Source organism: Hemiscyllium ocellatum, chromosome 11 (genome assembly GCF_020745735.1).
Source record: "Hemiscyllium ocellatum isolate sHemOce1 chromosome 11, sHemOce1.pat.X.cur, whole genome shotgun sequence".
NCBI classification, from domain to species: Eukaryota; Metazoa; Chordata; class Chondrichthyes; order Orectolobiformes; family Hemiscylliidae; genus Hemiscyllium; species Hemiscyllium ocellatum.
Window position 1 is genome coordinate 4346834 of NC_083411.1, and position 23881 is coordinate 4370714.

General features: G+C 41.5%; 1 protein-coding gene across 2 annotated transcripts in view; it reads right to left on the minus strand.

Moving 5' to 3' along the window:
- Positions 1-23881, minus strand: part of atp11c (ATPase phospholipid transporting 11C) — a 169944-nt gene that overhangs the window by 53713 nt on the left and 92350 nt on the right. For both annotated transcript variants that reach the window (XM_060832399.1, XM_060832398.1), the window contains exons 15-19: positions 21850-21921; positions 15623-15696; positions 15295-15398; positions 12809-12990; positions 3881-4147 (exon numbers count right to left, since the gene is read on the minus strand). In XM_060832399.1, the coding sequence (XP_060688382.1) occupies positions 3881-4147; positions 12809-12990; positions 15295-15398; positions 15623-15696; positions 21850-21921 (699 nt within the window). The remainder of the gene's footprint in view (positions 1-3880; positions 4148-12808; positions 12991-15294; positions 15399-15622; positions 15697-21849; positions 21922-23881) is intronic.

Sequence of the window (23881 nt, forward strand, 5' to 3'; positions counted from 1 at the left end):
CCGTTTAAGGAGGAAATTAGGGAGAGCTCAACATGTTCCAACAAAGACAAAAGGCAGGGCCAACAAATCCAGCAACCCTAGATATCAAGGGTAAAGAGAAAGATTGGATAAAGAGAAAAAGGGTGGTTTTTAAAAAGTAACTAAAATATCTTCAGCTGTTGAGTGAAGCAAGGGAGGAAATAGCAGGGGCTTTGGTGACAATTTTCAATTTCTGTCTGGCCATAGGAGAGGTGTTAGAGGACTGAAGGACAGCCAATATGGTACTGCTATTCAAAAAGGGAACAAGGGAGAAAGCAGGAATCATAGGCCAGTCAGTCTAATCTCGAGAAACAATTGCATGCAATTCTGAGGGAGAGAATTAATCTGCACTTGGAGAGGCAGGATTTAATCAAGAGCAGTCAGCATGATTTTGCTAAGGGGAGGTAGTGCCTGACCAACTTTGAGCGAAGGTTTGCCAGGCTGATTCCTGGGAAAGTGGGTCTGCCACATGAGGAGATGTTGAATTGGTTAGGAGTAAATTATCTGGAGTTCAGATAAATAGGGGAAATCTCATAGAAACCTATAAAATTCTAATAGGACTAGACAGGATAGAAAAAAGAAAGGTTCCTGATGGTGGCGAGTCCAGAACCAGTGATCACAGTCTAAGGACAGGAGGTAAATCAGTTAGGACTGAGATGAGAAGAAATTTCTTGACCCAGAGTGGTGAGCCTGTGGAACGTGTTCAAAGGGCCAAATGGCCTACACTTGCTCTGTGTTTCTATATAAAACTGCACATGCAACCATAAGGGTCAAGAGTTATGGTTGTCAAAAGGAAGATACAGTTTACAAAAGGTGTCAACCCTAACACAGAGGGCCAAAGAGGTGCGTCACAAAAGCAAAGGACAACAAAATGATCGACTGGATTGCAAAGTAAAACTTGGAATCGGTATCAAAACTCTCAAGATGGTATTACAGCTGAGATGACAACCAGATAAGGGTAACACTGATCCTTTAAAAAAACCGACAAAGAAAGTACTGTAAATTAAAATCAAATAGTGGCAGACTTGTTTCATAATAATTTTGTTCACCTTCATTGTAGAGAACAATATATATTTGACATTCCAGAGAAACTATTATTGAATAAAGACCTAAAACAAAACAAAAATTAGTATGAAAAACATTATAAAACAAAGTACACTTAGACAATCAATCTGGATTTTTAAGCTCCAGTCTCGGGAGTGGGACCTGGTCCCATAATCTTCTAGTTTAGATGCAAGGGTTGCCAACTGAGCCACACTGACTCAGAACAGTCGACGTAGGTTATGCAGAAGACATTTTTTTGAGAGCTAACGCAATAGGCAGGAGAATATTTATTGATAGACTTTATTTGGATTTCAAGGTGACATTAAGATTCTAATTAAGGCATTGCAATACTAGCTCAAATTAAAAGACTTGAAGGTCAATTCTTTACCTTGTTAGGGAGAAGACAACATGGAAATAGATGTGCATTTATACCAATTGGGAATAAGTGAGCACCTGTTCTCCACAAAGGCCCCTGCTGGAGCTTCAAGTATTCACTATATTTCTTAATAAATTTTGATAACAGAATAGTGAGCCATATGTCCAAATTTGCCAATGATATGAACACTGGCAATATAGCAATAACGTAGACAGGGACATAAAATTACAGACATTGTTAGGTTGATAGGGACAAAACATTAGCAGATTGATTTCAACATAATTACTTAAAATGTCATTTAATTTTAGAAGCAGCTCAGAGTATTTACCATTTATTCAATAAACAAAACAAGAAAGAAGTGGAAGTCCATTAATTTGGAGGTCCACATACACAGATCAGGAAACCATATCGGTCAGTTAGATGTGTGTACATATATTTAAAAAAATGAACAGACTAATGGACTGCTTTTATTTTCAACTAGAGGATTGCAAGACAATGGGAAAGTTCTACAAAGGCCCAGTCGGACCATGTTTGGAGGAACTTATGCAGTTCTGTTAAAAAGGTTATACTGACTTTGGAAGGAGTGCTGCACAGTTCCATCAAAATATTACCAACTTCTCAGAGGTAAAATATAAAACAATGACATCAACTAGACTTATATTTGTTAGAGTATAGAAGGCAAACGATTGAAATCTTGAAAATTAACAGATAAGAGAACCTTTTGAACTCATTCGGGGACATCATCATAAAATCAGAACCAGGCCATTGATTGGTTTAAAATGTTTCTTTACACAGCAGTGGCAGAAGTCTAGAACTCTTCCCACGATAGCAGTAGGTTCAAATTAATCATTTTCAACTAGGCTGCACATATTTTTGCTCATGGAGATTTTCTAAGGGACATAAAGATAGAAGGACTGATGAAGTTTGGGCATAGGGGAATTTAATCTAAATGTGGAAACAGGCCCTTAGGCCCAACAAGTCCACACCAACCTTCCAAAAAGTAACCATCCAGACCCATTTCCCTGTGACTAATGCACCTAATACTATGGGCAATTTAGCATGGCCAACTCACCTGACCTGCACATTTTTGGACTGAGAGGGGAAACCGGAGTACCCAGAGGAAACCCATGCAGACATGGGGAGAACGTGCAAACTCCACACAGACAGTCGCCTGAGGCTAGAATCGAAACTGGAACACTGATGCTGTGAAGCAGCAGTGCTAACCACAGAGCCACCGTGCCGCCCCACGGTGAATGTGTTATGATCCCAATGGATGTTACTACTGACTTGACAGAACATGTTTTTTTCCAATTTAACTTGTTTTTTTTTGGTAAACAAACACACAAGACTGCATAGCTGGTTTCAACAATAAAACAGGAAATTTGTCACACAACAGAAATAATATAAACAAAACAACCAAATGAAATATAGTGCAGTTTGAAAGATTTCAAAACATCTGACAAAACAAGATCCCATCTACTCCTCGAAATCACCACTTTACACATTATCAAAATTTAGAGAAATGTTCCTATGTGTTGCTTCTTCCAGTTCTGGTCCCAAGAGATGTGAAGCCTTTTGCTTTTACTCTCACAAATTAGATGTATGGTTGTTCAAATCTATGCAGATTTTGAATGAAATGGGGTAGTTTACACAAATGAAAACCCTTACAGGAGGTAATTTATTCCCTTTACTGTCCTCTGAACAAACTAATTTTCCTAGGAAAACTAACTTTACACCTGGCTTCAGTTATGAATTCAGTTCTAAGGAAACCTAAGTGTTTAACAAAATTTAGAAAATACTCACCCATCCTAGTTTTTGCTGAATGATTGGCTTAATTTAATATTCTTTTACTTATAGAATCCCTACAATGTGGAAACCAGCCATTCGGCCAAAGACCACACCAACCCTTCGAAGAGTAACCCACCCAGACCATTCCCCTGCTCTATTACTCCACATTTAGCCCTGACTAATGCACCTAACCTACACATCCCCAAACACTACGGGTAATTTAGCATAGCCAACCCGCCTAACCTAAAAATTCCCAAACACTATGGGCAATTTAGCATGGCCAGTTCACCTGACCTGCACATCTTTGGACTGTGGAGGAAACCGGAGTACCCAGAGGAAACCCACGCAAACACGGGGAGAATATGCAAACTCCACACAGACAGTCGCCCGAGGCTAGAACGGAACCAGGGACCCTGGAGCTGTGAGGTAGCAGTGCTAACCACCGAGCCACTGTGCCACCCCTTCTGTCAAAAAACACCATAATATAAACAAACTTCCATTCGGCTTAGTTAAACTATTTCACACAAAAAGTAATTGCCACAACTCTGAAATCTAACCTTTTAAAAAAAACAATTACATAAATCACACACCTTTCGGCACAATAGCAGAACAGTCTCGAAGGGGTGAACAGATTCTAAATTTTCAAGAACATACCTTAATTGACTGACGGAAGAATATTTTTTATCTTGGACAACCACTTTGTGTAGTTCCAGCAGTAGCTCATGCACTTTTGCCTCATTTCTTGCTTTGAACTCCTGAATGTTTTTTGTTGTCAGTTCTAAAAGCTTCATGTTAGTATGGAAAAGCCTGCAGGCATAACACGTGGCCATTGCTGTTTCCATCTTGTCTCCTGTGAGCACCCACACGCTCATACCTGCAGAGCGCAAGGCTTCAACCGTTTCTGCAGCTTGGTCTTGGAGCCTTTTCATGGAGGAAAAAGTAAAGCAAAGCAATTGGAATTCTCAACAAAAAAAAATCAAGTAATAGTAGCATCAGCACTTTGTTTGACAAATATTTCTTTCTAATACTATTACTTGAGTTTATTCACAAAACATTAGTGGAATCTCACTTTTTCTTTGGCTAAGTGAGAGTTGAACTGAATTTCAAAGAGATTCTAGCCATGAAGCCCTGACAGCTTACTTTCTGTGTCTTAACAAATGTGTCTCATTTACTCGTTAACTTGCCCCTACCGTGCCTCTCCCTCATGTCAGATTCGATTTCTATCTTATCACATACCATTTCCTGGAGACACTACCATCGCCGGGATGGCTCAGAATTGGCATGGATGCATTGGGTACCAGTCATCTTTAAAATCCTGTTGCGCAACCAGACGAGTGCTGTCAGTAAAAAGCTGCTATGCATGGTTCCTGACATTTATCCTGTTCATGGCAGACAGGAGTAACTGTCACACTAAAATGTATGCGGGGCCTAGATCCTGTTGAATGAGACGTTGCAAATGTGGGACTTCCTCTTTCCCCAACACCAACAACGACACCACATTATACCATCCAGGTTAGTACAGTCTCAGTTGTTAGCGGAAATGCCCAGCAATTTTCTTTTCCACTCCACCAACAGAACATTCACCATCTTGCTTCCCTTCTCTCACAGCAACCACTCTGCTACTGAATTTAACCTCCCCCGACACCCCCCACCTCCAAGGCTCATGCTCTATCACTCTATTATTGTAACAGCTTCCTCACTTGCTCACGCACCCAAACCCTGCATGCCCTCTGTGATGTCTACTCACTTACACAAGACACCTCCCCACCTGCACCAGAAGTAACATTTATGTCATCTACCTTCATCTTCCACTGTAATTGCCTTTCTTCCAACAGGGTAGCAGCAGCCAATTGAGAAGTAACAGTCAAGGTTGCCCTACATTTGGCTCCTCACCCCTTAGAGGAGACAATCCTAACTTTGACTGCCTTGAACTGTTGACTGACCATCTCTTACTGTGCTGGGACTCCATCCGCAAAGACTATCACTCTTGATTTGACTCTAGACTTGCAGAAGATTATGACAAGCTTAGTCTTTGGATCTTTACTAAATGGCATGGAAAGACAGAAGTAATATCAGCTTTATATTTCTTGCCGAGGGGACAAAATGCATAAAGGCAAGGCAGATAGACTCAGAACACTATGACAGTGAGCAAAGAAACCAGAGAAGCAGCCTGGTCCGGTCCACAAACTGAGGGTGTGTCCCTGAGTATAGTGTCCTTGCAGTAGCTCGCATTTACAGCTGCCAGTGCAGCAGCTTCCGGTAAATGAATCATTAAGAGGCTGGCACACATCAGATGCCAATGTCTCTGGATGTGTGTGCATGTGGTTGGTGGCCATGGAGCCTGGTCGGAGATGTTGGGATGTGCTACGCAACATGGCGCAAGTAACAAGCTGAAGTAAATGAGAACAGGTACCTGTCAATATGCTATGATTTCTCAATGTCTAGTTTGTACAACAGGAAGCTGGATATTAAAGAGCTGAGTTTATCAAAGCATTTATCAAGTCATAATTCTCCTGGTCTTAGCACTTTGTTAAAGAATATAAGATGGAGAGAGATGCTCCCAAATCAACATAAGCCTCACTAGACTTTTCACTCGATCCTGCCACAAACCTCTCCATACCCCACCCAATTATTAAAATCCCAATAAGATCAGCCTATTATGTTTTACAATGGTCAGTTTTCAAATGAAAATAATTAAAACTCTCTTATGCAGTGCCACCTAGAACAGACAATTCAGTCAAGACATAACAAAATTGCTTGAAATGCTCAGGTAGTCAGGCAGCGCCTGTGGAAAAAGAGAAAGGTGGGGTTAAATGTTTCGGATCATTGATAAATCAGAATTAGCTGATTAAATGGTCATCCATTTGCAACATGTTACAGACTAGGCTAGCTCTCTCAAAACAGTTCAGAAAGGTAGCCTAGACCAAAGTTGGGGATTTTTGATTTCTTGTCTGCTTCCTGTTTCATTTTATGCTGCGATACTTTTAAGTGTTATCTAGGCAACTCACCAGCTCTATTTAATTGTTCCCTAAAATTTGACAGAGTCCAAATACGTAGTCTCCGAGTTCTGACTTACCAATTTCTCAATTATTTTTAATGGACCTGTTACTTCATGCCCAAAAACTAATTGAAATGGACTGAATTTGGTCGATTAATTAGGTACATCTCTGATTGCAAAAATCACAAATGGAATTCCCTTATCCCAATCATTTGGATAGTCCTGACATAAGCCCTCAACATGGTCTTTAATGTCTGATGCCACCTTTCTAGCGCTCCCTGCAATTCAGGATGATACACAGTAGATTTGAATTGTTTTATTCCTAAGCAGTTTATAACTTCCTTGAATAATTTTGATGTGAAGTTTGACCCTTGATCTGATTGTATCTCTATTGGTAGTCCATATCTAGTGACAAATTTGAATAATTGTTCTACAATGCTTTTAGCTGTGATATTACATAATGGGACAGCCTCTGGAAATCTAGTTGACACATCTATTATTGTTAACAAGTCCAGGTTCCCACTTTTTGTTTGAGGTAGGGGAACTACGCTATCAATTAAAACTCCTGTAAAAGGTTCCTCAAATGTAGGAATAGGTATTAAAGGTGGGGGTTTTATTACTGCCTGTGGTTTTCCAATTACCTGACATGTATGACATGTCTGGCAAAATTCAACTACATCCTTGTGCAGTCCAGGCCAGTAAAATGTTTTTGTATTTTAGCTTGAGTTTTTCTCAATCCGAAATGACCTCCAAGTCATAGCTCATGTGCCACTCGCAACAGCTCCTTCCCAGACCCTACAGGCAATACGATTTAATTAACTTCTGCCCATTTCTCATCTGTCTGAATATGTGATGGTCTCCATTTCTTCATTAAGACATCATTTTTAAGGGGCGGCATGGTGACTCAGTGGTTAGCACTGCTGCCTCACAACGCCAGGGACCCGGGTTCAATTCCCACCTCGGGCAACTGTCTGTGCGGAGTTTGCACATTCTCTGTGTCTGTATGGGTTTCATCTGGGTGCTCCGGTTTCCTCCCACAGTCCAAAGATGCGCAGGTTAGGGGAATTGGCCATGCTAAATTGCCCATAGTGTTAGGTGCACTAGTCAGGGGTAAATGTAGGGGAATGGGTTTGGATGGATTGCCCTTTGGAGGATCAGAGTGGACTTTTTGGGCTGAAGGGCCTGTTTCCACACTGTTGGGAATCTAAATCTAAACATTAGGGATATATTCGGATTTCTTTTCCGTGTATGCCTTTTGATACAACTGCTTTAAATTTTCATCTTTCTGCTGTAACTCAGTTGACTTATCTGAGCTAAAGGTGTCTGCATTGTCATCTGCTCCTAGGCAAAAGCGAGGACTGCAGATGTGGAAATCAGAGTCTAGATTACAGTGGTGCTGGAAAAGCACAGCAGGTCAGCCAACATCCGAGGAGCAGGAAGATCGATGTTTTGGGCAAAAGCCCTTCATCAGCTTCATTCCTATCTCAACCATCTGATTAAACAGGGTCTCTGCTAATTGCACTTCAACTTTCTTATCTGTACCTTTTGATCTCTCCTGTTTCAGCTGGTGACATTGTGACTTCATTACCACACAGTCAGGAAAAATCCCAGGATATGTGTCCTGCATTCCTCAAAGAACTCGATAAGGTTTGTGAGGAATGACCTGCCCCTCACAAAGCTGTGTTGATTGCATTTAATCAAGCCAGGCTCTTCCAGATGGTCATAAATCCTATCCGTCAGAATCCATTCTAACACCTTGCAAACGACAGACGTGGGACTTACTGGTTTATAATTGCCGGGGATTTCCCTATTTCCTTTCTTGAAGAGAGGAATTACATTTGCCTCTCTCCAGTCCTCAGGTACGAATCCAGTGGAGAGCGAGGATGCAAAGATCTTCGCAAGTGGCAAACAATTGCATTTCTCGTTTCCGAAAGCAGCCGAGGACAAATCTGGTCCGGGCCTGACGACTTGTCAATGTTTGACAAAATTTTCAACACATCAGCTTCCCCTATCTCTATCCTTTCCAGCATGCACACCTGCTCTTCAAAGGTGTCACTCACTACAAAGTTTGTTTCCTTCATAAAGACAGAAGCAAAAAACTCATTTAGGGCTTCCCCTACCTCCTCAAACTCCACACACAAATTCCCTATAGTTTCCCTGATCGGCCCTACTCTTTCTTTGACCATTCTCTTATTCCTCACAGAAGTGTAAAATGTTTTTGTGTTCTCCCTAATCTGTTATGCCAAGCCTTTCTCGTGCCCCCTCCTGGCTCTCCTCAGACCATTTTTGAGCTCCTTCCTCACCTGCCTGTAATCCTCTAGAGTAAAAAATGAGGTCTGGAGATCACAGCTGCAAATGTGTTGCTGGTCAAAGCACAGCAGGCCAGGCAGCATCTCAGGAATAAAGAATTCGACGTTTCGAGCATAAGCCCTTCATCAGGAATAATTATTCCTGATGAAGGGCTTATGCTCGAAACGCTGTAATCCTCTAGAGCTGAGCTTGACCCTAGCCTCCTCCACCTTATGTAAGCTCCCTTTTTCCTTTAGACGAGAAGCTCACCGCTCTTGCCATCCAAGGGTCCTTTATCTTACCACTTCTTGCCTGTCTCAGAGGGATATATTTATTCATCATTTGCAACAACTGTTCCTTAAACAGTCTCCACATGTCTATAGTGCCTTTACCATGGAACAATTGCTCCCAATCCATGCTTCCTAACTCATGTTTAATCGCATCCTAGTTTCCTCTTCCTCAATTAAATATCCTCCCATTTTGCCTAATCCTCTCCTTCTCCATAGCTATGTAGAATGTGAGGCAGTTGTGGTCACTATCACTAAAATGCTCTCCCACAAAATCTGATACTTGCCCCGGCTCGTTTCCGAGCACCAAGTCTAGAATGGCCTCTCCCCTCATCGGCCTGTCAATGTAGTGAGTTAGGAAACCCTCCTGAACACACCTTACAAAAACAGCTCTATTCAAATCTTCTGCTCGAAGGAGGTTCCAATCATTATTGGGAAAGTTAAAGTCACCCATTACAACAACCCTACTACGTCCACACTTTTCCAAAACCTGCTGACCTATGCTTTCTTCCATCTCCCTGCTGCTATTGGGGGGCCTGTAGTAAACCCCTAACGAGGTGACTGCTCCCTTGCTGTTCCTTATTTCCACCCATACTGACTCGGTAGGCAGATCTTCCTCGACAATGGAAGCTTCTGTAGCCGTGATACCCTCTCTGATTAGTAGTGCTACACCCCCTCCTCTTTTTCTCCTAACCCACTGATTTCTCATGGCCTATTTTGCTGCAGTGAAAACACCAGAGCTTTTTAACTTCTCTATCCTCTTCAAGAGTTTGCTTTTTACCCTGCGATAAGTTATCCTTATGATCTTCACCGAGATCTACCTTTCCCTTTCCATGTGAGGATTTCTTTTTTCCCCCAATTTCTATCCCTCATGAATTGAAATTAATTCTGAAAGCCGAAGCTGAAAATGTGCTGCTGGAAAAGCGCAGGTCAGGCAGCATCCAAGGAGGAGAATCAACGTTTCAGGGCATGAGCCCTTCTTCAGGATTTTGGACTAACTCAATCATCGGCCATTTCAGCTGCTCATCTTGCTGTTTCAACTTTCTGCAATTCCAAGAGTTCTCACTACTGCAGAAAGTGAATTCTTGAACTCCTGTCTAAGTGCCAATTTCCGAAGTTCAATTTCTCTCTATTTTACCTCTTTCCTCTGCTTTTAATCGTAATTCCCTGTCTTTTGTCTCTAACTCAATCTGCTTCATTTTCATTGGAATTTTAGCCACCTCGAAAGATTCTGATGTGTTTCCAGCAAATTTAAATACTGAGCTACTGCTGCAATTATCTCTTCTTTCCTCACGGAAGGAGGCATCTCCAACCCCAGCTTGTCTTCTAATTCCTGCATCTTGGCTTTAACCTCCTTTTAGGAGAAAGTGAGGACTGCAGATGCTGGAGATCAGAGCTGAAAATGTGTTGCTGGAAAGGCGCAGCAACTCATTTCAGCTTTAACCTCCTTTTGCAAGGTCAATTCTTCCACCTCCAGAAAACTCAATGATTGAAAAAGTTATTGCTATCCCAAGCACTATTTAAACCAACCAAAATCAACACCCGGAACAAAAGACACTGACACCTACTACTTGCCGAGTTTGAGTCTAACAGCCGAATCCCAATTTGGAACTACAGAATGAATCCCAGTATGAGCCCCCAATCTATTTTGGACCAGACAAGCCCCCTCAAAATATTTCAAAGTGGTAGCCCGGACCTTAACTTTGCTGGTTGTGTTTAGCAAGCCTACAGTGGATGTTGCAGTAGAGAATCAGTTGGTCAAATCACTTCATTTTAAACAAAACAGAATTTATTTCCAAGATGACTGAATGGAACAGAAAACAGAGTACAAAATAACCTATCCTAACTGAAAATCCAAATGACTATTCCGACTTAATGATGCTATTCCAAAATACTTGCAACAATCCCCACAAACTTCCCTTGGCATAAAAGGAGAGAAGTCAGAGAGCGAGCGAGTGAGAGACTAGAAGCCTTTCTTTTCTCTCTCTCTCTCACACACACACACACACACACCTGCAAACCAGAACATGGCTGAGCTGGAAAAACTGGCCACTCCCCTTTTATTATACAAGTGTTTTTTAAAAAAACTTAAAAACCTATTGCCTGAGGCAGTATCTGTTAGCTATTATCAAATTGGCCCTAACGTAGACTTTTCAGAACCTGGGTCATTTACAACGTCTCTGGAAAAAAAACCAAGGACGGCATAACCTTGTTAAAAGAGCAGTTTTGTCACAAAAATTAACACTCTTTTCAGAGCTCCAGAGATGCTTCTGGTAACACTCAAGGTCAGACATTTTCGGTTTTCATTTTGGATTTCTAACATCTATAATAACTTTAATTTTGTCTCCCAAGGACATGAATAGACAGAAAGTTGTCAATAATTGCATTGAGTACTGGGAATGAGTACTTGTGCAGAGTCAACCTGCTACCTTACTTTGTGACTATAACTGTTTCAAGGTTGATAACTAATTTCCTGCTATAGAAGTCATTATTGACACTTGATATCACATCAGACATCCTGACTGGGTTTAAAAACTTTTTGCTTTTGCCTTGTATTTAGTCATGTTAAATACACTTCTGATTTAATATCCTTATCACTTATCAAGAGTAGGAATATTTTAATATGCCAATTCCTAACATGGACCCAAGTATCTTGACAAAATCGTTTTTTGAATGGAGATGTCTATTTTGTTATTTTGATCTTGCATATTGTTTTCAGTGTAAAAACGGAATAATGTTGCAAATAGAGAAATAGAAACTTTGCAAATAAACAGCTCCATTCCATGCAAGTTCAAATGCAATACTTCTGTTAAAGAACATGAGCAATAATTTTCCAGATTGTTTTCTCTGAAATATTGGTTTTACAGTACTAATAGTCCACATATTAGCAAAGCAGCAGGGAATTCTAACTGCTGTGCTCCACGATCAGGTGATCACTCATTCAAAAAGTTAAAATGCTAGCTGTTGGAGGTATCAGAAGTTTTGGTGAAAGCACTTATACTGTTCAACCATCTACAAGGTTTTTATTTCTGCATTAACAGAAATGAAAGGAATGATGTTTCGTGTGTGTGTGTGTGTGTGTGTGCGTGCACACTTTAAGACAAAGTAGATATATTAAAACATCAGAAACCTGACGACAGACTGCTGCTTGATCTGATATCTAGTTACAGAATTGTGTTTTTATTTCTAATTCAGCAAATGGTGGTATATCTTGCACATGAATGACAATACTGGCTGGGATAAAGTTAGTTATTACTATCCTGGGAGACTTCCAATAGAGAAGGTATTAATAGTTTTAATAATTTTGCAACACATGTGAAACCTTGCTTCAGTGTATATATAACTATAAATTTTGTAAAGGACTCATTTCTTCGTCCAGGTCCTTTGAAGCAGGAACTTTACCAGCTCATCTGGTTTTCATGATTTTGCTAAACAGCATATGTACCACAATTACTTTAGAAGGACAACAGATGTACTGTAAAATACAAGATTCAAAAATAGTAGACAATCAAGAGTTTTAAAAGGTCAGATCATATTTTCTACCTCTAATATTCTAACTACAAAGCACCAATGAGGGATTTTCTTTAAATAATTATTTTAACTTTATTATAAATAACATTTAAATCATGGGTCAATTTACATAGTACACAATTTATAAGAAACAGGCATGTTGTCAAACTGCAATCCAAATTCCTTCATCAAAAACAAGAACAATTTGCTAACACAGCAAGTACTAGCAGCATCCACATCTGATCTTGAGCATTAGGGATACTGGGCCGATCCCCATGTTATTTAGGCTCTGATCTTGACAGTGGGGAAATCACAAAAACAGGCAAGTTACAGTTCTCCTGGTCAAGGTGGATGCAGAGTAAAACAAAAGTCATCATTCCATCACTGAGCTGATGTGATGCATTGATAAATTACGTAATAAGTCCTCTATGACAGCATGTCTGCTTCTTATCCAGAATATTTTACTGTAACACAATCCAAGAGCAAATACAGACTTACTTGTCTTCAACAGCTGTTGCACCAATTAAATGTAAATCAATTTCAATTTTGTCGTAAGCATCTGCTAACTTTTTGTCTCTATCCTTTAGGGCCATTTTAGCTTCCTGAAGCTGTGTGCTGATCTGGTCGTATTCATCTTGAGTGAGTTCTTTATAAGCAACACAGAGAGTCCTCAAACCATCCTAGACATAGGGAATTACAGCAGAAAACATGCAGGTATGACTTATTTCTCCCCGTCAGTTTTACACAAATCCCAAATTGTATTACCTCCCACAAGTATAAAATATTTATCTCAATTCACACAATTTGTCAGATTATAAACTATGTAGTCAGGAAAAAAAAAATCACATTATTGCTAATTTTACAAAAATCTGTACCTTTTAAGACAGACTATTACAATATTATTAACAATAAAATCTGTAATGGACGTCAAATGAAAAGTACAAGTTCTCATTTTTTCCCATCCTAAAAGACATGCAACTTTTGTCATTACCAATAAGCTTTAGCATGAGATACTGTAAAAGCAAGCTTAAAAAGGTAAGGAAATTGTTCATATTCAGTTTCTGGACATCGAATTGCTTTCAAAATCGTATGGTAAAATCATAGAATGGTACAGCACAAGAGGCAGCCATTTAGTGCATCATGGGTGCGCCAGTTGTTTGGAAGAACTATCAAATTAGACCTACTCCCCTACTGTGACCAATTGCCCTATTTTACTTTCCTTTAAGCATTCAATTTTCCTTGGTAGGATAGTCACGATTTCAAATTCGTTTTTCCTCAAATGTAAGAGGATACTTCAGCAAAAGGCAAGAGTATAATTTAAGTAATGCAAGAAAGGTAACAGAGTCATAGAGATGTACAGCACAGAAACAGATCCTTTGGTCCAACCCGTCCATGCCAACCAGATACCCCAACCCAATCTAGTCCCACCTGCCAGCACCCGGTCCATATCCCTCCAAACCCTTCCGATTCATATTCCCATCCAGATGCCTCTTAAGTGTTGCAATTGTACCAGCCTCCACCAGTTCCTCTGGCAGTTAATTCCATGCTCGTACCACCCTCTGCATGAAAACGTTACCCCTTAGGTCTCTTTTATAGCTTTCCCCTCTCACCATAACCTATGCCCTCTAGTTCTGGACTCGCCCCACCCCAGGAAAAAGACTTGTCTATTTACCCTATCCATGCCCCTCATGATTTTAGAAACCTCCGTAAGGTCACCCCACAGCCTCTGACGCTCCAGGGAAAACAGCCCTAACCTATTCAACGTCTCCTTATAGCTCAAATCCTCCAAACCTGGCAACATCCATGTAAATCTTTTCTGAACCCTTTCAAGTTTCACAACATCCTTTCGATAGGAAGGAGACCAGAATTGCATGCAATATTCCAACAGCGGCCTAACCAATGTTCTGCACAGCTGCAACATGACCTCCCAACTCCTATAGTCAGTACTCTGACCAATAAAGGAAAGCATACTAAATGCCTTCTTCACTATCCTATCTACCTGCAACTCCACTTTCAAGGAGCTATGAATCTGCACTTCAAGGTCCCTTTTTCAGCAATACTCCCGAGGACCTTACCATTTAGTGTATAAGTCCTGCTAAGATTTGCTTTCCCAAAATGCAGCACCTCGCATTTATCTAAATTAAATTCCATCTGCCACTTCTCAGCCCACTGGCCCATCTGATCAAGACCCCATTATAACCTGAGGTAACCTTCTTCGCTGTCCACCACGTCTCCAATTTTGGTGTCATCTGCAAACTTACCAACTACACCTCTCATGCTCACATCTAAATCACCAATATTTTCAAAATAATCTTCAACTGCAACGGATGTGATTTTTTCTTCATGTTGCTTCATCACCATTCATGAGAGGTTGGACAGGCTTTGGAAAATTCAACTAGGTGCTTCTGCTTTTACTTTTGCTTGTTTTGTTAAAAAAAACAACTTAATTATCCGAAAAACCAAAAGAACTGTGGATACTGGAAATCGAACAAACAAACAGAAATTGCTGGAAAAAAGCTCAGTAGGTCTGACAGTATCTGTGGAGAGAAAGCAGTTAATGTTTTGGATCCAGTTCTGAAGAAGGGTTATCGGACCCAAAACTTTAACTCTGCTTTCTCTCTACAGATGCTGCCTGATCTGCTGAGTTTTTCCAGCAATTTGTTTTTATTTCACCATCTGCCCTTCAAGACATTTGTTAAATACACAACTGAAAATAAGTAAAAAGAAAACAAGCAGAAAAATAAGGGAGCTTACATCTCTATGATTCTATGACTCTAAACACTACCTTGAAATCTCAAGAGACCAGTTAAAATACAGTTTTCCCTTCTTCTCCCTCTATCACCCACAGCACAAAGCATGAAATTGAAATAAGTCTGTGTGTGTGTATGTGTGTATATATATATATATATATATATATATATAAAAAAACAGCATACCTTAGAGGATAACATGTAAATTAACTACATAAACACATCTGACCTTACCACAGCACTGCATTCTACATGTAGTCTTATTTCTTCCTGTTTTCCAGTGTTTACTTTTGGAAAAATTGAAGAGTCTGCTCCTTTACAGAAAAGGAAAATTCTCCCTGTTATAGCAGGAGACAAAATTATATGTGGTTGTCATAAAAGTAAGTAAAAGTTAGGATTTTATACATTATATACACACAAATAGATTTTAATACAATATGACTATTATATAATGAAGTTACTCCACACCTAAGTATTCTTTTAATTTGCAATTTTAAACAATACTTTCCTGGAATACAGGTAAATCCACTTATTTGATTTAAAAATAGAAAGTACACACTACCTGAATTCTCCCTCACAATTACACTCATACGCCGACGAACAGGGTCAAAGCTGAGAATCTGCAGAAGTTCATATCTGGAAGCAAGCAGAACACATTCTATTCCTTTTCTTAAAAAGTTAAGTAACCAAGATTGATATACAAATTCATTGCATTAAACCAAAGTCAGGATAAAGGAACAATCACAAGCCATTTAATAAAGTCATTTTGCAGATCAGAAAAATAGTTGCAATGCATTTGGTGATTCGGACTGTTCACTTCCCTCCAATTCTAGAATGATACAACACAAGAGAAGGGCAGACATTCACTGTACCACTGTCAGTTCTTTGGAAAACCTATTTAATTGTACCACACTCTGGAATTTTCTCCTCATTGTTCTGGAATGATCACTTTTTTTTAAATGAGCTAAGATCTATTACTTGCAATGTTCGAGACGACAAATATCATTTCTGTATTTGATGTTGATGAATTTCAGAAATGCTGATTACATCCCCTCAGGAGCAGATAGTTTATCGATTTACAGTACTGACAATCCTATGTATTTCCTTGATCTATTTTCATTCTATCTATAATACCTCTTCCTTTATTGTGACATTGACAACATCCTGTATCATGACAATTGATGCAAAATATCCTTTTAACACACCAGCCACATCTCCTGCTACTCATGCCGTAATGTAAGGGAACAAAATAAAAACTTCGAGTAAAAAGTGAGGTCTGCAGATGCTGGAGATCTGCGCTGAAAATGTGTTGCTGGTTAAAGTGCAGCAGGTCAGGCAGCATCCAAGGAACAGGAAATTCGACGTTTCGGGCCAGAGCCCTTCATCAGGAATGAGGAAAGTGCGTCCAGCAGGCTAAGATAAAAGGTAGGGAGGAGGGACTTGGGGGAGGGGTGATGGAGATGTGATAGGTGGAAAGAGGTCAAGGTGAGGGTGATAGGCCGGAGTGGGGTGGGGGCGGAGAGGTCAGGAAGAAATTTGCAGGTTAGGAGGGTGGTGCTGAGTTCGAGGGAATCGACTGAGACAAGGTGGGGGGAGGGGAAATGAGGAAACTGGAGGAATCTGAGTTCATCCCTTGTGGTTGGAGGGTTCCTAGGCAGAAGATGAGGCGCTCTTCCCCCAACCGTCGTGTTGTTATGTTTTCCATATCCGCCACAAATTCACCTGTACCTCCACACACATCATCTATTGCATCCGCTGCACTCGATGTGGCCTCCTCTATATTGGGGAGATGGGCCGCCTACTTGCGGAACGCTTCAGGGAACACCTCTGGGACGCCCGGACCAACCAACCCAACCACCCCGTGGCTCAACACTTTAACTCTCCCTCCCACTCCACCAAGGACATGCAGGTCCTTGGACTCCTCCATCGCCAAAACATAACAACACGACGGTTGGAGGAAGTGCGCCTCATCTTCCGCCTGGGAACCCTCCAACCACAAGGGATGAACTCAGACTTCTCCAGTTTCCTCATTTCCCCTCCCCCCACCTTGTCTCAGTCGATTCCCTCGAACTCAGCACCACCCTCCTAACCTGCAATTTTCTTCCTGACCTCTCCGCCCCCACCCCACTCTGGTCTATCACCCTCACCTTGACCTCCTTCTACCTATCACATCTCCATGGCCCCTCCTCCAAGTCCCTCCTCCCTACCTTTTATCTTAGCCTGCTGGACACAGTTTCCTCATTCCTGATGAAGGGCTTGTGCCCGAAACATCGAATTTCCTGTTCCTTGAATGCTGCCTGACCTGCTGTGCTTTAACCAGCAACACATTTTCAACAAAATAAAAACAACAGGGTCAAGCTATGGAATTGAGGAGTGCTCAGTTCCAGGAGAGGAAAGTGTGAGCTTTTCACAACATAATGATTAGGACAAGTAGGGAATTTGGTCCTTTAAGCCTGCACCACCATTCAAGGAGATCATGATTTTGGATTTCATTCCATCTTCAATGTTCAAAAATTTATTGTTTTTTGTCTCAAACATACTCAACAACAGCATTGCTAATCAGGGATAGTATCACAGTTGTAGAAAGAGAGGTAGCTGTGGAGGGTCTGCCCACTGAGTCAGTATGGGTGGAAGTCAGAAACAGGAAAGGTGCAATCACTTTATTGGGAGTCTTCTGTAGACGCCTCCCATAGCAACACAGTCACGGAATAGTAGATTGGGAGACAGATTTCAGAACGGTGCAGAAATAACATGGTTGTTGTCATGGGTGACTTCAAAGTCCCTTATATTTATTGGAACCTCCTTAGTGCAAATAGTTTGAAATGGAGTAGATTGTGTCAGGCGTGTCCAGGGAGGATTCCTGACTCTAGATATAGACAGGCCGACTAGAGGGGAGGCCATATTGGATTTGTTCCAGGCCACACACCAGGTTAGGTGTCAGATCTCATGGTCGGAGAGCATTTTGGTGATAGTGATCACAACTCCCAACCTTTACCAAAGTCATGGAGAGGGATAAAAGCAGATGGTTGGGAAAGTATTTAATTGGGGGAAAGGGGAATTATAATTCTACTAGGCAGGAACTGTGGAGCATAAATTGGGAACAAATACTCTCAGGGAAATGCATGACAGAAATTTGGAGGTTGTTTAGGGAGCAATTGCTGAGTGTGCTGGATAGGTTTGTCCCACAGAGGCAAGGAAGGGATGGTACTGTGAAAGGACCTTGGATGACAAGCCTAGTCAAGAGGATGAAGGAAGCTTAAGGTTGAGGAAGCAAGGATCAGACAGGACTTTACAGGGTTACAAGGTAGCCTGGAAGGAACTGAAGAGTGGATTTGAGAAGATAGAAGGATGCATGGAAAAGTCTTGGTGGGTAGGATTAAGGAAAACCTCAAAGAGTCTACACTTACGTGAGGAACAACAGAATGGCAGAGCCGATCAGGGACAATGGAGAGAACTTGTGCCTGGGGTTTGCCGAGGTATGGGAGGTCCTTAGTGAATACTTTGCTTCGGTATTCACTACTGAGAGAGACCTTGCAGTTTGTGAGGACAGCGTGAAAACAGACTGATGCGTTCAAACAGGTTGATGTCAAGGAGGAAATTTTGAAAAACATAAGGATAGACAAGAACCCTGTGCCAGATGGAATAGATCCAAAGTTATTATAGAAAGCAAGGGAAGAGATTGCTGCACCTTTGGCAATGATATTTGCGTCCTCACTGTCCACTGGGGAAGTACCAGATGAATGGAGGGTGACAAATATCATTCCCTTGTTTACAGAAGGGAATATGGATAACCCTGGGAATTACAGACCAGTCAGTCTTACATTGGTGGGAGGCAAATTACTGGAGAGGATTCAGAGAGACAGGATTTACGATTATTTGGGAAAACTATATTTTGACCAGGGATAGTCAGCACGGCTTTGTGAGGGGCAGATCATGCCTCACAAACCTGAATTCTTTGACGATGTGTCAAAAACAATGATGGAGGTAGAGAAGTGCATGTGGTGTACATGGATTTTAGCAAAGTATTTGATAAGGTCCCATTGACAGGCTCATTTAGAAAGTGAAGAGGCATGGGATACAGGGAAATTTGACTGTTTGGATACAGAATTGGCTGGCCCATAGAAGACAGAGGGTGGTAGCAGATGGAAAGTATTCCGCTTGGAGTTCAGTGACCAGTGGTGTTCCACGGGGATCTGTTCTGGGACCTCTGCTCTTTGTGATTTTATAAATGACTTGGATGAAGAAGTGGAAGGGTGGGTTAGTAAGTTTGTCAATGACACAAAGGTTGGTGGAGTTGTGGCTAGTGTCGAGGACTGCTGTAGGCTGCAGCGGGACATTGATAGGATGCAGAGCTGGACTGATAAGCTCCAGATAGAGCTGAAAATGTGTTGCTGGAAAAGCGCAGCAGGTCAGGCAGCATCCAAACAGCAGGAGAATCGACGTTTCGGGCATAAGCCCTTCTTCCTGAAACGTCGATTCTCCTGCTCTTTGGATGCTACCTGACCTGCTGCGCTTTTCCAGCAACACATTTTCAGCTCTGATCTCCAGCATCTGCAGTCCTCACTTTCTCCTCAAAGCTCCAGATAGAGTTCAGCGTAGAAAAGTATTAAGTGATTCATTTTGGAAAGTCCAATTTGAATGCAGAATACAGGGTTAAAGGCAGAATTCCTGCCAGTGTGAAGGAACAGGGGGATCTTGGGGGTCCATGTCCATAGATCCCACAAAGTTGCCCCCCAAGTTGATAGGGTTGTTAACGCGGCGAAAGGTGTGTTAGCTTTCATTAACAGGGGGATTGAGTTTAAGAGCCAAGAGGTTATGCTGCAGCTCTATAGAGCCCTGGTTAGACCACACTTGGAATGTTGTGTTCAGTTCTGGTCGCCTCATTATAGAAAGGATGTGGAAGCTTTAGAGAGGGTGCAGAGGAGATTTACCAGGATGCTGCCTGGACTGGAGGGCATGTCTTATGAGGCAGGGTTGAGGGAGCTCAGATTTTTCTCACTGGAATGAAGAAGGATAAGAAGAGGCGACTTGATAGAGGTATACAAGATGTCGAGAGGCATAGACACAGTGGATCGACAGAGACTTTTTCCTAGGGCGGAAATGGCTATCATGAGGGGGCATAATTTTAAGGTGATTGGAGGAAAGTTTACGGGAGATGTCCAAGCTAGTTTTCTTTTTACACAGAGTAATGGATGCATGGAATGCACTGCCCGTAGTTGTAGTAGTGTCAGATACATTCGGGACATTTAACCCACTCTTGGATAGACACATGGATGATAGTAAAATGAAGTCTGTGAGTTAGTTTGGTCTTAAGAGTAGGATAAAAGATTAGTTCAACATCGAGAGTGAAGGGCCTGTACTGTGTTGTACAGTTCTACGTTTTAACTGAGAATCCAGAGTCTGGCTGAGAGAATTTCAAAGATTCACAACTTGAAGAAATGCATCATGTCAGTCCAAAATGGCTGATCTCTTATTGACACCGTGACGTAGACAATAGACAATTGGTTCAGGAGTAGACCATTCTGCCCTTTGAGCCTGGATGTTCCAGATTCCCCAGGTCAGGATCGCATTTTCTTAGCATCTACCTTGCTAATTTTAAGAATCTGATGTTTCAATTACCTCAGCATTCATTCTACTAGTAACACAGGAAATAGATGGTATTACAACACAGCACGTCCTTCCTTAATTTGAAAGGATTTACACCGAAGCGAACTAAACAGAAATCACAAAATGCTCTGATATTTTCCAGTTTTCACTTTTCGGCACTTTCAGTTTTGGTCTTACCAGCACCTTGTACAGATGCAGTTAAGAGTTCCCTACTGTCACACTCCAACCCCTTTGAAATAAGGGTCAAAATTCCATTCGCCTTCCTGATTACCCGCTGCACCTGGAACCTAGCATTTTGTTTCATGCACACGTACCTCCAAGTCCCTGTCTGTTGCAGCTTTCTGCAGTTTTGCTCTGCATAAGTAATATTCTGTTACATTCATAGAGATGACCAGCTGTCCTACCCTAACCTCGTCATATTTGCCAGCATTTGGAACATATCCCTCTCAACCCTTCTTATTCATATACCCATCCAGATGCCTTTTAAAATGTGTAATTGGACCAGCCTCCACCACTTCCTCTGGCAGCTCATTCCATACACGCATCACCCTGTGTGTCAAAAAAATTGTCCCTCAGGTCCCTTTTATACCTTTCCCCTCTCACCCTAAACCTATGCCCTCTAGTTCAAGAGACCCCACCCTAGGGAAAAGACCTTATCTATTTATCCTATTCATGCCCCTCATGATTTTTATAAACCTCTATAAAAGTCACCCCTCAGCTTCTGATGCTCCAGGGAAAACAACGCCAGCCTGTTCAGCCTCTCCCTGTAGCTCAAACCCTCCAACCCTGGCAATATCCTTGTAAATCTTTTCCGAATCCTTTCATGTTTCGCAACATCCTTCAGAACTGCACGCAATCCCTTCGAAAACGAATTTTGCGTTTCCCACATTACACTTCATTTATCAACATTTTGATCACTTACTTATCAAGAACAACCCTTTTATTAAAACCTCCAAACTTTGGCAACTTTAAATAAACAAAGTAAATATAACCTTAAATAACAGGGGCTGGAAGCAGTAATTGACAAGATTTTAAAAGATGTTATGCTCTAATACAAGTTAGTAATATTTTGTGCTCAAATACTAGTATAATACTGTAAAAGTGACTGAATAACTGCTGAGACAGTTTGTTATCACTAGGGTAGAAAATACAAGATGACAACAAACAAGAAGCAGGTCTTACATCTCAATTTCTGTCTCTCTATTTTGTATTTTCATCCGGTTGTTTTCCATTCCTTGAAAGGTGAAGCCCAATCTGACAGGAAAAATAAATACTCAGATTCATCACTTATCCCCATAATGTTTTCTGGTTTACAGCACAGAATAGAAGGCAACACTTAAAAAAAACAAATACCTAAAAAGTTGGCTGTCTGACACCAAAAATATTTCAGATCCTAATTTTTTTTTGTAAACATTATTGCAACACATTTAGTCTATTAATTACACAATTACACCAATGAATAATTAAAGTTACAGTGAAGTCCCCAGGGTTCTACTGGACTATGGCACTACTGTCTGAGAGACTGATGGTCATTTGGTTCACCATCTCAGGCAAGAGGGAGGTTGAGAAAGAGAATCCATCTCAGTTATCTCAGCAAGCGCAGGAATTGAACTCTCACTGTTGGTGTTACTCTGCATCACAAATCAGCCAAGCAGCTCGTCATAATTAACCCTCTAACGTAATTACACCAATGGAGCATGCAGGAGGGCATACCAGGAGCAGCACCCGAAGAAGAGGTGTCAACCTGGTGAATGCCAAACAGCAGCAAATGACTGTCAGTGATAAATGACCCCACAACCAACGGATCAGATCTAAACTCTGCAGATCTGCCACATGAATGGTGGTGGATGATTAAACGACTCACTGAAGGCGGCGGCGGCTTCATAAATATCTCCATCCTCAATGACGGAGAAGCCAAGTACATCAGTGCAAAAGACAAGGCTGAAACATTTGCAGCAATCTTAAGCGAAAACTGCTGAGTGGATGATCCATCCCGGCCTCTTCCAGTGGTCCCCAGCATTGCAGATATCAGACTTCAGCCAATTTGATTCCCTCTATGTGATATCAAGACGATTGGGAGGCACTGAATACTGCAAAAGCTATGGATCCTGACAACATTCTGGCAATAGTACTAAAGGGTTGTGCTCCAGAACTTGCTGCTCGCCTAGCCAAGCTATTCCAGTACAGCCACAACACCAGCATTTACCCAACAATGTGGAAAATTGCCCAACTATGTCCTGCATATAAAAAGCAAGACAAATCAAACCCAGCGAATAATCTCCCCAACAATCTACTCTCAATCACCAGCAAAGTGATGGAAGGTGTTATTAACAGTGTTAACGAGCTGCACCGACTCAGCACTAACCTGCTCAGTGACGCTCAGTTTGGGTCCCTCAGGGTCACTCAGCTCCTGACCTCATTACAGCCTTGGTTCAAACATGGATAGAAGAGCTGAGTTCTAGAGGGTGAGGTGAGAGTGACAGCCCTTGACATTAACGCTGCATTCAGCCAAGTGTAGCATCAAGGAGCCCCAGCAAAACTAGAATCAATGGAGATCTGGGGGCAAACTCTCTGGTGATCAGAGTCATACCTGACACATAGGAAGATGGTCATAGTTGTTGGACATCTCTGCAGGAATCCCTCAGTAGTATAACTGGCCCAACTATCTGCTGCTACTTCATCAATGACCTTCCCTCCACAAGGGCAGAATTGGGAATGTTTGCCAATGATTCCACAATGTTCAGCATCATTCATGACTCCTCAGATACTGGAACAGCCTATGATCAAATGCAGCAAGATCTTGGCAATATCCAGGATTGGGCTGACAAGTGGAAAGTAATATTCTCACGACACAAATGCCAGGCTGTGACTGTTACCAATGAGAGACAATCTAACCATCACCCATTAAATTCAATGGTGTTACCATCACTATTAACATCCTGGGGTTATCACTGACCAGAAACTCAACTGAACTCACCACATAAACATGGTGGCTACAAGGGCAGGTCACAGTCTAGGAATACTGTCAAGATTAGAGTGGTGCTGGAAAAGCACAGCAGGTCAGGCAGTATCCGAGGAGCAGGAAAAATTGACATTTCGGGCAAAAGTCCTTCATCACGATTCCTTTTAGCCCAAAACGTTGATTTTTTCTGCTCATCAGATGCTGCCTGACCTGCTGTGTTTTTCTAGCACCACTCTAATCTTGACTCTAATC